At 47.1% G+C, this 16317-nt stretch overlaps 1 protein-coding gene across 2 annotated transcripts in view; it reads left to right on the top strand.

The window, feature by feature from the left end:
- Positions 1-16317, top strand: part of SSH1 (slingshot protein phosphatase 1) — a 62782-nt gene that overhangs the window by 14961 nt on the left and 31504 nt on the right. Inside the window, exons 1-2 of one of the 2 annotated variants that reach the window (XM_066370672.1) lie at positions 10371-10425; positions 13000-13103. In XM_066370672.1, coding sequence (XP_066226769.1) covers positions 13019-13103 — 85 coding nt within the window. In that variant the 5' untranslated portion in view covers positions 10371-10425; positions 13000-13018. Of the gene's footprint in view, positions 1-10370; positions 10426-12999; positions 13104-16317 lie in introns of those variants that run through there. The other variant, XM_066370671.1, reaches the window with a different exon arrangement.

Raw genomic sequence — 16317 nt, 5'->3', positions numbered from 1 at the left:
TCCCTCAGTTTAGGTTTGTCTGATGTTCTCTTGTAATTAGAGTTGGGTCGTGCAGGAGCAGGGGAGGACTGATGCTGTGTCCTTCTAGAACCCCGCCCAGCGGCTTGTGGTTTCAGTTTGCCCTCTTTCCGGCAATGTTCACTGTGGTCACCACGGGAGATTCTGCCTGGCTTCTCTACTGAATAGGTACTCTTCTCCCTGGATCAGTAAGAAGTATTTCTCGGGGGATACTTTGAAGTTATGTTATTATCTTATCCCCCATCAACGTTTCCATTTATTTATATCTGTATGCACTTGTTGTCTGTTTTATTCAGTGGTTTGCAATCAGTTAATTGTATTACCAACTTTCAAGTTCAGGTTGTCCCCGATTTGGCCAGTGGGGTCTCATTCAGGTCGGCTTCCATGTCCCTTTCTTTACCTGTCTGCATCATTCTGTAAGCATGATTTCCAGGACTTTCTAACACCAGCTGTTCCAGGACTCCTTTTGTACTGTCTTTAGCGCATCTCTGTAATCAATCATTTCCCCAAGGAGCCCTGGTTCCATCCAGTGGAAAATGGAACTTAGAAGCCGGGGTAGGTGTGCTTGTTACTGTTGGAGCAGAGCTATCCTCAAGGCCACTTAGTGGTCAGAGTATGTGTGTGTGTGTACACGTATGCTCTTACATCTACAGTGTGTCCGTAAAGTCATGGTGCACTTTTGACCGGTCACAGGAAAGCAACAAAAGACGATAGAAATGTGAAATCTGCACCAAATAAAAGGAAAACCCTCCCAGTTTCTGTAGGATGATGTGGCAGCATGTGCGCACGCGCAGATGATGACGTAACACCGTGTATTCAGCGGAGCAGCCCACGGCCATGCCAGTCGAGATGTGGACGGTACAGAGGAAAGTTCAGTGTGTTCTGTGGCTCGCTAAATTCGAATCTCTGACCAAAGTGCAACATGAATATCAGCGCATTTATAACAAAGCACCATCACATAGGAATAACATTACTCGTTGGGATAAGCAGTTGAAGGAAACTGGTAGTTTGGTGGAGAAACCCTGTTCTGGTAGGCCATCAGTCAGTGACTAGTCTGTAGAGGCTATACGGGATAGCTACCTGAAAGAGCGCTAAAAAATCTGTGCGTGAGCCCACATCGAACTGCACTGAATAGGTATGAAACTGGGAGAGTTTTCCTTTTATTTGGTACAGATTTCACTTTTCCGTCGTCTTTTGTTGCTTTCCTGTGACCGGTCAAAAGTGCACCATGACTTTACGGACACACTGTATATTCATTCCTATACTTATTGAAATATGCTGGAAAAACATGAGTTCAAACTGATACCTTCAGTTCTGATTCTATGTCCTTGGGCTCATTCTAGTTTTCTCTCCATACTTGTAACTCCCTTCTCTGACCATGAGAAACATGACTCCCATTCGTCCCTAAAATATTTGTTTCATCAGCCCCCGTCTGTCATTAATCTCCCATCCCTGCAGCCAGTGCTCCTGACATAAATGCCTTCCTCGCCCTGCTCACCGTCAAATCCAGGATTTCGAGTACCATAGCCCTCCCATGCTCAGATGCTGACCTTGCTCTACCCACCAAATGGTTTTAGGTCTGAATCATCAGGGAAGAGAAAGGACTTTTTTTGTGTGTGTATTTTTCTGAAGTTGGAAATGGGGAGGCAGTCAGACAGACTCCCGCATGCGCCCTACCGAGATCTACCTGGCACGCCTAACAGGGGACGATGCTCTGCCCATCTGTGGTGCTGCTCTGTTGCAACCAGAGCCATTCTAGCGCCTGAGGCAGAGGCCATAGAGCCGTCCTCAGCGCCTGGGCCAACCTTGTTCCAATGGAGCCCTGGCTGCAGGAGGGGAAGAGAGAGACAGAGAGGAAGGAGAGGGGGAGAGGTGGAGAAGCAGATGGGCGCTTCTCCTGTGTGCCCTGGCCGGGAATCAAACCCGGGACTCCTGCACGCCAGGCCGACGCTCTACCACTGAGCCAACTGGCCAGGGCCTAGAAAGGACTTTTTTTTTTTTTCTTTTTCTTTTTCTTTCTGAAGCTGGAAACGGAGAGAGACAGTCAGACAGACTCCCGCATGCGCCCGACCGGGATCCACCCGGCACGCCCACCAGGGGCGACGCTCTGCCCACCAGGGGGCGATGCTCTGCCCCTCCGGGGCGTCACTCTGACGCTACCAGAGCCACTCTAGCGCCTGGGGCAGAGGCCAAGGAGCCATCCCCAGCGCCCGGGCCATCTTTGCTCCAATGGAGCCTTGGCTGCGGGAGGGGAAGAGAGAGACAGAGAGGAAGGAGGGGGTGGGGGGTGGAGAAGCAAATGGGCGCTTCTCCTATGTGCCCTGGCCGGGAATCGAACCCGGGTCCCCCGCACGCCAGGCCGACGCTCTACCGCTGAGCCAACCGGCCAGGGCGAAAGGACTTTTTTGATGCTGTGTTTTCCCAAGATGTGAATTCAACAAAGGGACAGTACTCCCTGGCTTCTCCACTTCTTGGCCATGTAAACTTGGCAAGTGACATTACCTCTCTAAGCTTCCGTTTCCCTATGTATAAAATACAGATGGATACTGAGGATTTGGTTAGGGGATATGGGTAAAGTGCTTAGCATGACACAAAGATGTGTATTACTGGTGTTTCATTCACTGAGAGCACACTGTCCTCTGGGCACTGGGAGGGTTTGGCGGAGGGGAGTCACAGCCATAGGTCTTAGGACACTTAGGATGATATGGACAACTTAGTTGTTTGAAACACTTGGTTGACAAGAGGACCCAGCCACCAGTGTCTGTGACTCCACTAAGAGCATTTATACCGTGAGTCTTTCTTGTCCAGTTCACCCTGGGTGTGTTGAGCGCCCGAGTTCCAGCTGCCCAGAGCTGACCAAGATGAGTTAGTCATGGAATAAGTGCTCTGAGACTGGAGAGGAGGACATAGTCCTTTATGGGCACCTACTTAGAATCTGCTGTATAGCAGACAGGGAGGAGATTTTGAAAATTAGGTGTGTCCTGGCCATCAAATCCCATTGTGACATTAAAATACGCTGACATGAAGTGAAGATAGCTTCTGCACCAGCGTGTAGGTAAGTGGGTCCAGAGCACAGTCTGGGACTCAGGGTTTGGGTTCCTATGACTTAACCTCTGAGCCTCGGGTTTCTGAGCTGCAGAATGAGAGGAGGTGCTATGAGATGCTGACGGGAGACAGTGGCCTGTAGCTGGGTTCAGAGGGGGTCGGCGCAGAGCTGGGAGGTGGGCATGACCACGGAGGCAGACAAGAGGGAGAAGGCTGTGAGCAGAGACCCAGAGTAGAAGAGTTTATAAGGACGATGGCATAGGGACAGAGCAGAGAATATGGAGTATGGGAGAAATAACGTTGAGAGGTAAGATAGCAAGGATTTTATTATAAAGCCCTTTTTCTAGTTGTGCCATAAGCTCCTTGAGGTCAGAGGGTGTCAGATGAATGACGTTTAGGTTAAATTATAAGGGCTAATGGTGGCTATCGTTAGCACAAGATGTTTGATCTCTGTAGATAAGGTTGCATCATGGAAAGCCCTGGAGCTGGGACGTAATGTAACGGGCAGTGGTTAGGGACGGGGCGGAGGGGTCTCAGGCCAGAGGTCCCTGCCCTGATTCTCGGTAGGCTGAGATCACCTGGAACGAGCCGTGCTGCCCTGTACCAAAGCTGCCAGCCACGTGTGCCTAATTAAAATTTAGCTTACCTAAAGTTAAATAAAATGGCACATTCACTCATTGGTCACAGTGTTTCAGTAGGCACCGATGGCAGATGGCTGTCTTATTGGAGAGCACTGGGCAAGACCATGTCTGTTGGCTTGGACAGCGCTGTCTTGCAGGGACATTGTGTCCCCAGCAGAGAGCCAGGCACACTCTGGAACCATGGGTGCTACATGGCTCCCAGTGGTGAGGGTGGCGGGGTGGGAGGGCCAGCACAGCAGAGGTGACAAGGAACGAGGAAGGAGGGGCCCCAGCAAGATTAGGACTTGGTGACCAGTGACTACGGGATGGGGCTGCATACCAGAGAAAGGACTGAGAACCTGGGACAGTGGAGATAATCCATTCTTGGAATATTTGAGTTGTTTTAAAAACATTTCCTTCATGTGCCTGTTGTTTCTGCTGACTAGGTTGTCTTTGCTGCCACAGCATTTCCTGCCAGTGCACTCACTAAGGGGGCTTAGATCCTGGTATGCCAGATGCACAGAGCAAGATGGCACTGGCTTTGGCTTCTATAGACTGGGCCTGAGGGCTCTGGGGGTAGGGCATCAAGAAACTATGATAAGATTTATCAAGCCAGCGCAATGCATATCTTATCCTGCCTTATTTATGCAATGGAAAAAATCTGGCTTCTGCGAGCTTGCTAGTATATTCAGCTGCTTGCTCCTACCCATTGGTATGAAGGAGAGCTGTAGAGTTGGCTTCAGAGAATGTATCTTACTGTCTGAAATACTTCTGAACATTCCTTCTGTCTGAGAGAAGCCTACGCCTTCTAGCCAAACAATACACGGCCCAGCAGCAAAGACATTTGTAATCAGCCTGCCAGCATTTCTTGCCTGTGACCTCGTCCCCTAAGTTTAGTGCCCTGCAGAGCTGGAATTTCCCTCTTTGCAGCATGTGTTTTAAGGGAAAGATTTGGAAGCTCTGGCTGATAGGTGTGTTAGGTGAGTTTTCTCGAGCTCTGAGCAATGGTGTTTGGAGCAAGGCCCTGCCCAGCTGTGCTGTGGAGCACAAGATAAAAAGAACAAGGCCTGGGCAACTTGGATGTGAGTTCAAAATGAGGGGAGAGCCCGTGGGATGGGAAGATTTGTCTGTCTCCACCTGTAGTCTTCTTCCATCTCCTTTACATCCTTGTAAACTTCACGTGGCTAGGAACGGAGTTCTGAATCTGTCTTGCACTGTCGCCAGCAGCGGTTTCGAGGTATAGATCTCTATCCATCCAGCGTTACCCTCTGCTCCTGTTTCTGCAGCCTAGACCATCCTGCCCGCTGACCTAGGCATTCTGCGGGAAGAGCCCCCAGCTTGGAGCCTCTCAGTCCGGGTCTGCCCCTGATTAGTCATTCGACCACAGAAAAGTAATCTATCTTCTTTGTCTTGGTTCTTTCATTGGAGGAATGAAATGGTAAGAATTAAGAGGGAAAATGTCAGGGCAAGCACTCTGGGCAAAAACCGTCAGGGCAAGAATTGTTCAGGTCGAAGGTATCATTTACTTGTTTAAGACAGAACTCATCCAGCGCCTGTGGAATACCGGGCATTCAGGTGCTGAGCACTTCTTAGGTTGACAGTTTGATGGCTCAAACAGAAGCCCAAGGTTTGGTTCTTATCTTTGCATGTTCTGAAACTCGAATTTATAACTACTCTCAGGGATGGTCCATTTCTGAAAAACCAACTTATATATACCAAATTGATAAAGAACTCATTTATAAACTAGAATAGACATTGATGAATTCAGAGTGGGGCCTTTTACAACAGAGACCAAATCCTCCTCTTCACAGTAGGGGAGTTATAACACAATCTTCCGACTCCTGCTTCCCTCTTCATTGTATACTGGTCCTTCGAGGCCCAGTTCCTTCCAGGGAGATGTCCCTGGGCACCCAGGCAGAGCTGGGTGCGTGCATGTGTAATTCCCTGTATGTTCCTCTGCCGTGCAACCTGCTGCGTTGCGTTGCAGTGCTGTCTGTCCTGTGTCTGTCTGACCCACTAGAATGTAATGTGGCTTCAGGGCAGGAACCATGTCTGTTTCATTTCTGAATGCCCGGGACATAGTACTGACCAGACACAGAAAGTATTTGTGAATCTGAAGGAAATTAACAGAACCTCCTCTTGCAGAGTATTCAGTGGTACCCACCTTTACATTTGTTCCTTGTTTTCCTGGAATTACCAGATTCGCTAGACAAACCACAGTCCACTCAGGAGTCACTGTGCAGAGCCAAGTGCAATCAAAGGTCAGGTCTATCCATTTAAAAGTAGTTGGTTGGTTTCGACCAGTCCGGTCAGTGTGGGACCCTTTTCAGATCCTGTACTTTAGGCTCACAGGCTCTGATTTTGTGTGAGAGGTAGTGTCAGAAATCCTAAAATCACATCTTTGCAGTAACTTCCTGTTTGCTCATCTATAAAATGAGCATAATAATAATGCGTGCTCAGTCTACCTGGAAGAGTTTCCAGAAGATCAGAACAGTGTACGTTATAGTGCTTTGTCAACAGCAGAGCTCATCCTGGGCCTAATCTGTCATTGTTATTGTCATTGCATATCTTTGTAATGCAGGGCTGCCTTTCAAGGGCAGGAACACTTGTGACTCTGAAAGTATTTGGTCAGAGATGGGCATGTGCGCTCATTGCTAACCTGTTCTGCTGCTTCCAAGAAGGGTATTATTTTGCTTTTTGACCTGGCATGACCTCCCTTCATTGTACCTAATTGTGTTATTCGTTTGAGAGGATCATGCATTTGGTGTTATCTTTTACCAGCAGGAAACATTTATCACGCACCTACTGTGTGTAAGATATTTTTATGAAGCCCATGGGAGAAATCAGTTTTTTCTGTGTCTTCTGTTACTATGAAATGCAAGGGTTCTTAACCATGGCAATGTGTCAGAAGCACTTCTGGAACTTTTAAAAAAGGTGCTCAGACTTGTACACCTGTTGAATTAGAAACAGTTAAGGTTAGACTTGGGCGTGAGTATGTTTTAGAAGTTTGTAGATTCTTCAGATGGGCAGCCAGAGGTGGAAATCAGGGGCATTAGCATAATATTCTGTAGTATGCTATCCCTACACTACATATTTCTGTTTTTCAAGGAATTAAATTTCTGTGTTTTGTTTGTTTGTTTGTTTGTTTGTTTTACAGGGATAGCGAGAGAGTCAGAGAGAGGGATAGATAGGGACAGACAGGAATGGAGAGAGATGAGAAGCATCAATCATCAGTTTTTCATTGCGAGACCTTAGTTTTTCATTGATTGCTTTCTCATATGTGCCTTGACCGTGGGCCTTCAGCAGACTGAGTAACCCCTTGCTTGAGCCAGCGACCATTGGGTCCAAACTGGTGAGCTTTTGCTCAAACCAGATGAGCCGCGTTCAAGCTGGTGACCTCGGGGTCTCGAACCTGGGTCCTCTGCATCCCAGTCCGACGCTCTATCCACTGCGCCACTGCCTGGTCAGGCGGAATTAAATTTCTAAATGGCCTGGCACACATCCAAACCACCCAAACATAAACCTGTCCCTTAAAGGGGATCATTACCTTTGCCCTTGTGGACACTTGGGCAGGCTTGGCTTAGCACTGTACTTCTTAGTCTGCAATATTTGCTACTTGAATGAATGAACAGAACCCTGTAAGTGAATATCAGAGCATACATATAATAGACCATAAATTACAACCCGGACCAGTGTATTGTATTTTCTTAAACTTCGATGTGCACCAGACTCACTAAGTGAGTTGGTTAAAAATGAGGTTGCCCTGGCTATCCCAGGAGACTGTTTCAGGAGTGTGACTAGCTACCTGCAGTTGTCACATGGAGGAGATCATGCCTGCCCCCCAGAGCTGTGTGAACTAGATGCTGTGGCATAGCTAAGTGCTTGGTGCAGTCTTGGCCATATGGCAGGTGCTTGGACCGTACTGTTGAAAAGCAGCTTGGCCAGCATGGCTGTGCCACCCACAGAACTCTTTAGGTTCCCATTCAGTCCAGAAGGATTGACTGATGTGTCCTACGTGGGTGGCTGTGGGCAGGGTGACTGGGGTGGTACCCCAAGCCTTCTGCTTATCCCCAGGGCTGGTAGAAGAACTCTAATGTGGAGGCTTCTCTGTGGTCCTGTTTCCCTGATGATTCCTTCCCTGTTTCCTGCAAACCATGTTTCCATATGCTGGGAACAAGCACTACAGACGAGTCCGAGTTCTGACTTCTTGGTGACGTGTGCTTTAGTGGAACCAGTGCAGCCGCGCTACAGTTAGTGTCTGGATGGGTAGGGACCATGGGCATTCCAGGGGTTAAGAAGGTGGGTGTGGGACAAACATATTTGGTTCTAGTCGTACTTTTAACTGATTTTATAGAGAAAGAGAGAAATATCAGTTCCTCTTATTTCTGCACTTATTGGTTGATTCTTGTATTTACCCTACTTGAGGATCAAACCCACAACCTCTAGCCAATTGAGCTACCCAGTCAGGGTGAGTCTAGGCCTATCTTGTAAAAATGTACACTCCTGGACAAGCTCTAGTTTCATCAGCTGCAAAATAAGAACAATTGTAGTGTATGTTTTGCTTAACCCTTTGGAAGCTGGGGGAAGCTTGCAGATATAGGACCTTCCCAGAAGTCTCTACTCAGTGCTCCCTCCTTCATGCAGACTTCCAAAATCCATCGGTTATGCTGTCTCTTCCTTTTAATACCAGCGGAGTCCCTTTCTTAGGGTACGTGTCCCACTGTGCCCTGCAGTATGTTCCTTCGTGTCCTTAATGTATTTCACTGGCTGAAGGAAGTGCTAAGGACAGACAGTTCTGACAGAACAGCTGGCTCCTGCTGGGTGGGTTTTGGGGCCCTGTGCCAGGCCTTGCAGGACCTGGGCATGCTTTATCTTTGTAGCCTGTCCTGAGCACCTTGCATGCAGTTTTCATAGTCCTCATATATGTGCATGGGAAGACCCCTCTACCTGGAATGCCCCTCTCCCCAACTTGCCTACTTAAGTAGCAGTTAGCATGACTGAAAAATTTCCAGAATGTAAGAGTGCTTTTGAACATGCCAAGTAACTGCGGCAGCTGCCCACGGTCACTGTTGGATGAATGGATGGTGTTTCAAAAGAAATAGAAATCCTTGAATAATGTCGATGGCAACAAGCGTGGGGTCCCGGTCGCGTGGGATCTGTGGCTGGGCGTCCAGCTGTTTTCCCTCACAGTTTCTAACACACACCCTCCTGCATGTGGCCGAGGCCACCAAACAGCCGTGGGAGGAAAGTGATTAGAGGAACTTCAGCTGCTTTGCTCCCTCTGAATGGCCCTCTTTCATCAGGATGTGCAGGGACAAGGGCCTTTTTCAACCCAAATATCGGGGGAAGACGAGAGTTCCACAAGAGCCATTTGCTCTCTGGGTGGGAACATCATCCGAGCACGAGGACTCCTCGCTGAAGGACTCCAGCCTCTTCCTCACCTGTCTGCTTTCTCTGGAGGGACCGGCAGGCAGGAGCTCGGGCAGTTAAACATGAGATGAGACCCCAGCAGTCATGAACCTTTTCTATTTCACCGACTTCTGCATCTCCCTTCAGCCGCCTCCTTACTTCTGCTCTTCTGAGGTTTCCAGCCCACATCAGTACGTATCACTGCCGCTGGCTTCTGTGTTCCTGCCCCGTCGTGATGTCCGGATGACTGGCTGTTGATGCTCTAAGGGCCGGGTTTTGAGGAGCAGCGGTTGAGGTTTTTCTCTGACCTCAGTGCCTGGTAGACACGTTAATCTTGTGTCGTCTTCTAAAACGGCAGGAACCAGTGTCTGAGAACATGTTTGTATTGTGCAGATGACAGTGTTGAGGCTGGGGTTCAGGAGGGCAGGGACTGACTTTGTTTTTCAAGTTCAAGATTTTTCCTAAAGTGACAGAGAAAAACAGTTCCGTTTCTCTTGTCTGGGTCTGACCTTCTGGAACTTTAGTTGCTCTTTTTAGGACACCAGCATCTTTGAGGAGATGGCTGGTTTTTCTGTAGCTGGGATGGGTGGTTTGTGGGTTCGGGCCTTCCTGGCCCGCAGTGCCTAGGACAGTGTGTGTGCCATTGCTGACATGGATTTGTGAAAGGGCTTCCTTCCCCAAATGGGCGCCTTGAGCCTGGTGAATCGGGGTATATTGCTTCTGGGTATTAGAAACCAAAGAGCCCACAGAGCCCTGGCAGCGGGGAATAGTGTTCAAATCAGCCGTCTAGAGGGCGTGTGAGGCGCTGGGCCTGCAGTGAGCTCAGAGTAGAAGACGGGAAACAGGGTCATGAAGGATATCTGCGTCTTGTTTTCGTAAATCCTGTGACTGCTCTGCGGCCTCTCAGCCCCGGGAGTCACCTTGTGTGGTCATCCTCGTGCTGTATCCTCTCTCTGTCTCCCCAGGCGCAGGGCGATGGCACGGTCTTGGGATAATGTGTTCTCTGGGCTTCCTCGCCGCTTCCTGTCTCACTTTCCAGTAAACGCCCGGACTGATTGCTGTGAGGACAGAGGCGGAGTGTTCCAGGGCCCATCCACACAGCCCCCCGACTTCATGTGTGGTTGGGAGGCTCTGGTTCTCCCTCAGTTTCAGGAGCCCTGAGGAACAACTGGCCTTGTCAGTGGTCACAGGGTAAAACCAGCCTGTTCTTTTGCATTGTTCCCCTTTTTTTTCCAAAGGAAGTGTGAGGGAAACCAAGGGGAATTTTTACCATGATTTCCAAGGCAAAGGTCACCGTTAACGGCTAGCTGTTTCCAACGTGCTCGGGTTTCTGGTCAGTATGGATTTTTGTTTTTCTTTTCTTTTTTTTTTTTTTAACTCATGAACAAAAGAGGCTGATGTTGCCTTGCAAATATTTCCCCCAGCTGCTTGGATGAACTGATTGTTAAGTTTCATGGGTTTTGGAGTCCCCCCGGGCAGCTCTTTCAGATTTCACTGAGGATAAGTCGTTTGCGATCTGTGTCTAAAACAATAGTTCTGAGAACTAGCGTGGTGGTGAAATTTGAAGGAAGGAGAGGGCGCAGGTCTGAAGGGTTGGAAAGTGTTGGCGAGTCTGCCGCCTACTAAAACAAGGCAACCTGGATTTCAGGTCGGCCAGACGGTGCCTTCCATGGCTGAGAGGGAGGCGGCAAAGAAAGGATGCTTCTCATTTCTTCCACTATTTATAGTCCTGGGCTCCTCAATGCTTGTTATTCGCAGCACAAATACATGACTGATAGATGGGAAGGATGGCTTGGCAGTACGTTCACGATCGTAAATAAAGAAGTGTTGGACGGATGTAAAGTCTTGGTATTATGCAATCTATAAAGCCAGTTACCAGTAATTTAAAGGCCCAAATAAGAGAGGCACAGCCTGACCTGTGGTGGCACAGTGGATAAAGCATCGACCTGGAACGCTGAGGTCACCGGTTCAAAACCCTGCATTTGCCTGGTCAAGGCACATATGGGAGTTGATGCTTCCTGATCCTCCCCTCTTTCTCTCTCTCTCTCTCTCTCTCTCTCTCTCTCTCTCTCTCAAATGAATACATTTAGCCTGACCAGGTGGTGGCGCAGTGGATAGAGCGTCGGACTGGGATGCAGAGGATCCAGGTTTGAGACCCCAAGGTCGCTAGCTTGAGAGCGGATTCATCTAGTTTGAGCAAAAGCTCACTAGCTTGGACCCAAGGTCTCTGGCTTGAGCAAGGGGTTACTTGGTCTGCTGTAGCCCCCCCGGTCAAGGCACATATGAGAAAGCAATCAATTAACAACTGAAGTGCCACAGTGGGAAAAAATATTGATGCTTCTCATCTCTCTCTGTTCCTGTCTGTCTGTCCCTATCTATCCCTCTCTCTGACTCTCTCTGTCTCTGTCAAAAAAATTAAATTAAATTAAATTAATAAATTTTTAAAAAGGAGAGAAAGGCAGAACTAAGTCTTATTACTTGATAGTTGAGCAGGCATTCTCTTTAGCATGGTAATTCAATCAGGAAAACGAATAGATTTGATTGTGGACTTACATTCGAGAAGATAACCGTTCTTCTGATTCCAGGATCTGCTGACTTACATGCTAGTGGGGGTGGTGTATTCTTACCACCTACAGTTTTCTGTTAGACTTAGCTCTGCTATTTATTCCAGGACTGAAACGTTTAACTACTCACATGAGATGTCTGGGGCCAAGGTGACCTTGCTTTTTTTATGTTATAGGAGACAATGTGTTTCTATCAGGAACTGATTTGCTCTGTGTTAAAACAAAGTGCTATGTTTTCTTAAAGGTTTTCCCTTCAAATCATTGATATGTTAATTGTTCGCTCATGATAGAATTGATGATCTTTACAGTTTCTAAAAATTTTAACTGTGATCTTCTTTGACAAAATTAATGAAAATAAAATGTTTTCTTTATTATAACACTAGTACTTGTTTTCTATTACTTTGAAAAGCAAACAAAAATAATCATTTTAAAAAGTTAATATTTGCTCAATATAGAAGACTTGGAAGATACTAAGAGGTAGAAAGAATATAATCATAGGTAGGTCAGCCCCTCAAAACACACTGTTAATAATTTTGGTTTATGGCTAATTTTCAGTTGATGGTTTTATCTAATAATTAATAGTAATTAATAATAGTCTATAAATTTATACAGTCTCAATTTCTGCATAAGCTAAAGATTTTTTTTTTTTGGAGCATTTGGAAATCTTGAAAAAGTTTTAATTGCATTAATTTTTGTTGTAGGTTGAATGTGAATGTTATTAATAGTTAAAATAACTACCAATATTCACTCTGCTGAGAAATTTCACTGGGTCACCTAGAGGTTTTCTGCAGGAACAGTGGACACAGCAACCTTGACTAAGTTAAATCACAGGTGCATAGCCAGTTACTTTCCTTAAGGTGCAAACAGATAGTGCAAGTGTTCATTTCCCTTTCCTTGTAGTCCATCAAGGGGAAAGCAGAGAAGCAGTGCAGTTGTTAAAAGTCATGGAATTAGAAACAGAGATCAACAGGAAGACCATGAAAAATTCACAAAGTGAATCACCCTGTCCTAATCAGAGAGTCAGTCACTATTTTTAGAAGATGCTGTGTTACAGTGCGATCCCTTTACAGTATCCTGCAGCCGCGGGCTCTTGGCCCCGGAGGAGCCCGTAGAGTCTTGGGTGCTTTAGCAGAAGCAGTATTTCATCACGCAGTCCCTCCAGCAGCAAACTGGGCGCAAAGGTTTGGGAAGACATGTTATGTGACATGTTTCTCAAAGCTGTTTTACACCATTTAAACTCAGTGTGCTGCTTGCCCACACTCCTGCTTTTGCTTTGTGCTCATCTTTGCCCATTTTCATCTCTGAAGTCCAGCCTAACCGTGCTCTGGTTTTGTTCTTCCTAGCTTAAGTGAGAGCTTTTTCATGGTGAAAGGAGCAGCCCTCTTCTTACAACAGGGAAGCAGCCCTCAGGGCCAGCGAAGTATTCAGCATCCCCACAAGCACGCAGGTAAATTGATGTTCTTACCTTGGGACTCATTTTCTGTGCTACCAGAGGAGCCGTCCATTACTGGTGATGAGTTTATGCTGGTTTTCAGGCCCAGAGAAGTCATGGGGCCAGGTTGTACCAACCATACAGGTAGGAGCCCTTTCTTGAGCAGGCAGGTCGTGTGTGTTTTCCAGGTGACACTGGTGCAGTGGCCCTTTTGAGCATTCGTGTCTACCTGACAAGTAAGGCGGTCAGCAGCATTCGGTTTGGGTGTAACGATTTCCTACTCAGCCTTTGTCAGTTAACTGCATTTTTTTTTTTTTTCATTTTTCTGAAGCTGGAAACAGGGAGAGACAGTCAGACAGACTCCCGCATGCGCCCGACCGGGATCCACCCGGCACACCCACCATGGGGCGATGCTCTGCCCACCAGGGGGCGATGCTCTGCCCATCCTGGGCGTCGCCATGTTGTGACCAGAGCCACTCTAGCGCCTGAGGCAGAGGCCACAGAGCCATCCCCAGCGCCTGGGCCATCTTTACTCCAATGGAGCCTTAGCTGCGGGAGGGGAAGAGAGAGACAGAGAGGAAAGCGCGGCGGAGGGGTGGAGAAGCAAATGGGCGCTTCTCCTGTGTGCCCTGGCCGGGGATCGAACCCGGGTCCTCCGCACGCTAGGCCGATGCTCTACCGCTGAGCCAACCGGCCAGGGCCAGTTAACTGCATATTTTAAGTTGTAGTATGACTTCTGTAACAAATGCTTAGGACGCATGATAGACAGGGGGTTATCTCTTTGAAAACAGCCACCTTGGGATGCTGTATTCCTAGTCTGGGGATGCTGTGATTTCTCCGAGCATTTGGAAAACTCTTTTGGAAGATTTCTTTCTTTCTCCCTACCCCTTATTCTCTACATTCCACTATTCTTCAACAGTTAATATCACAAGAAAAGAAATGTTTTTATAATAGGCGTGGAATGAAAAAACAGTAATCATTAAGCTTTGTAGAAAGAAACAATTTAGTGGCACAGTTGACATGAGCAGCCAATAGCCTGCCCAGCCTTTAAACAGTATGTGTTCAAACTGTGTATTCCTCCCTCCCTTTTTCACCCCATCTCTGGGAAAAGAGGATACCCAGGGACAGAAGGAATGGGATCCTCATTTATTTAGCCAGGGGCATAGGAACCCCAGTGCCAACAGAGAGGTAGATTCCTAACTGGTCTTCAAAGAGAACAAAGCCATAACACTGTCTCTGGTGTTGAGCCAGTGGGTGATAAAGTTGTTAAATCCTAGTTTTCAAATTTCTATAACAGGATGTATTACTTTTTACAATGCAAAGAGAGCTCCAGCCAACTTCATTTGGGGGATTTCTTTACGAGCCTTTGGCACGTACTGAGATAGGAAGTCTTTACTCTTTAATGGTGGATTTGGTTTGGGGAAGTAAGGAAGTGATAAAGTAGGGATCAAACCTAGTATTAATTTAGGTCCAAAAGCAAACAAAGAAGGAGTCCCTGCAAAGTAAAAAGACCGGTTTTCTTTGGTGACTTGACTCTGAAACCAAAGGCAATTTGAAAAGAAGAATTCAGAAAACATTTTTGTACAAGTTAATCTCTGTAGAAGGGGGTAGCTGCTCCAGGGACTTCTTGGACCAGCTGCACACCTCTGAATGTGAGCTGGAAAGGCCTTGGGCTCTCAGAACAACAGGTGAAAGCAGCTAGCGTGGGGTCCAGTTTTCTTGTCACTTTGATCATTTTGTTTGTCTAACCTCAAGTCATCCAGCCTCATTTTGGATCTGAGTGCCTAGATTAGAATTTTGTTTCTTAGTGTATAGCAAACACCAAGACTGAATCAGTATTTTCCCATAATATTTATAATCAAGATTTTTCTACTTGAAGCCAAGAAAATAATTGTCCTGCACAAGGAGGCAGTGTGGTTTGGTGAAGAAATATATGCTTTGGAGCCAGACAGACCTGGCTGCTGATCCCAGTTCTGTAGCTTACTGTGTTGCCATAGTCCCCCTCTGAGCCTCAGTTTCTTATTCTTTACAGCGGGCATCAAATACCTCAGAGGCTATGGAATTTAAAATTGAAGGTAGCATATTTACCTCCTGGTAGGTGCTCAGTGTATGGTAGCTATAATGGTAACTAATATGACTTCTAGTACAAGAAAGCTATAAACAACCTTTATTCTTAAATTTGCTAACGGTTTTCTCTTGTTAGGAATTTAAGCATCGTTTATGCCTTAACCATAACACGTACACGAAAGCAAAAGCTCAAGCTTTGTTCCCTCAGTATGTCTCCTTCCTCTAAATCAAACACTAGTTTCATACTGTGTGCGACCTTGAGGAAGTAAGTGCAAAACTGTTTTGTAAAATCCCTACATCAGGCTGGATGTGCATTTCTCAAATGTGCATGAGAATAGGAAGAAAGCCCCTAGCTTGCTGGCTCCCCAGGTCTGGAGTGGCTGGTGAGCTCAGAAAGGCAGAGGGTACGCTGACTATCCAAGGGCTTTCAGTGAATGACCCTGGGGCAGGCAGACTAGACTTTATGTCAGTTCCTTTTCTAGAACTACCATCGCGTCCCCTGGATGTTCCACAGTCCCATCAGTAGTCACCGTGCAGGGCTGAGTACCTGAGGGTTCATTCTGTCTGTGTAGCAGTAATGCAGTTCATTTCAGCCAGCCCAGTCCATCTGAGACTTTCTAGGGCCTAAACTGTATGCTTATATGCTCTGATTTTTTTTTTTCCTTCATTTGTGAGTACTTAGTGAGTATTTGAACCTGTAGAGATTGTGTGGGTGCCAGCCCGGGGTCGGGATTTCTTTCTGTCCGCAACTCCACATCTCCGCCAGCACTCCCACTGAAAGGAGTCTGTTAGCATGGAGGACTTCCTTTTCATTTGACCCCCATCTGACAACGAGCTGGGTTTTTCTTTCATCTCTGTGCTTCTGTGACTCAGAGTGGATGGTGGTGAGGCCCAGGCAAGCCAAGAACCAGCCGTGGAGGTGGTGATAAGCCATCGTGTCATTGGTGACGGGACAGGTGAGGGTGCTGTTAGGTAGAGGAAGGTGACGGGGAGCTCTGTGTGTCCTTTAATATGAATCCTGACCTCCCAGTCATTCCAGGCAGAAAGTGGTGCCAATGCAGGATGTTGTACACTGCACGATCCTATAATGGAGAGAACAGACAGGAAGGGCAATTTTCTTTTTAAAAAATATTTTTTTAATTACAGTTTGCATTCACCATTA

The sequence above is a fragment of the Saccopteryx leptura genome, chromosome 2, assembly GCF_036850995.1.
Source record: "Saccopteryx leptura isolate mSacLep1 chromosome 2, mSacLep1_pri_phased_curated, whole genome shotgun sequence".
Lineage (NCBI taxonomy): Eukaryota > Metazoa > Chordata > Mammalia > Chiroptera > Emballonuridae > Saccopteryx > Saccopteryx leptura.
This window is presented reverse-complemented; position numbering and strand designations above follow the sequence as displayed.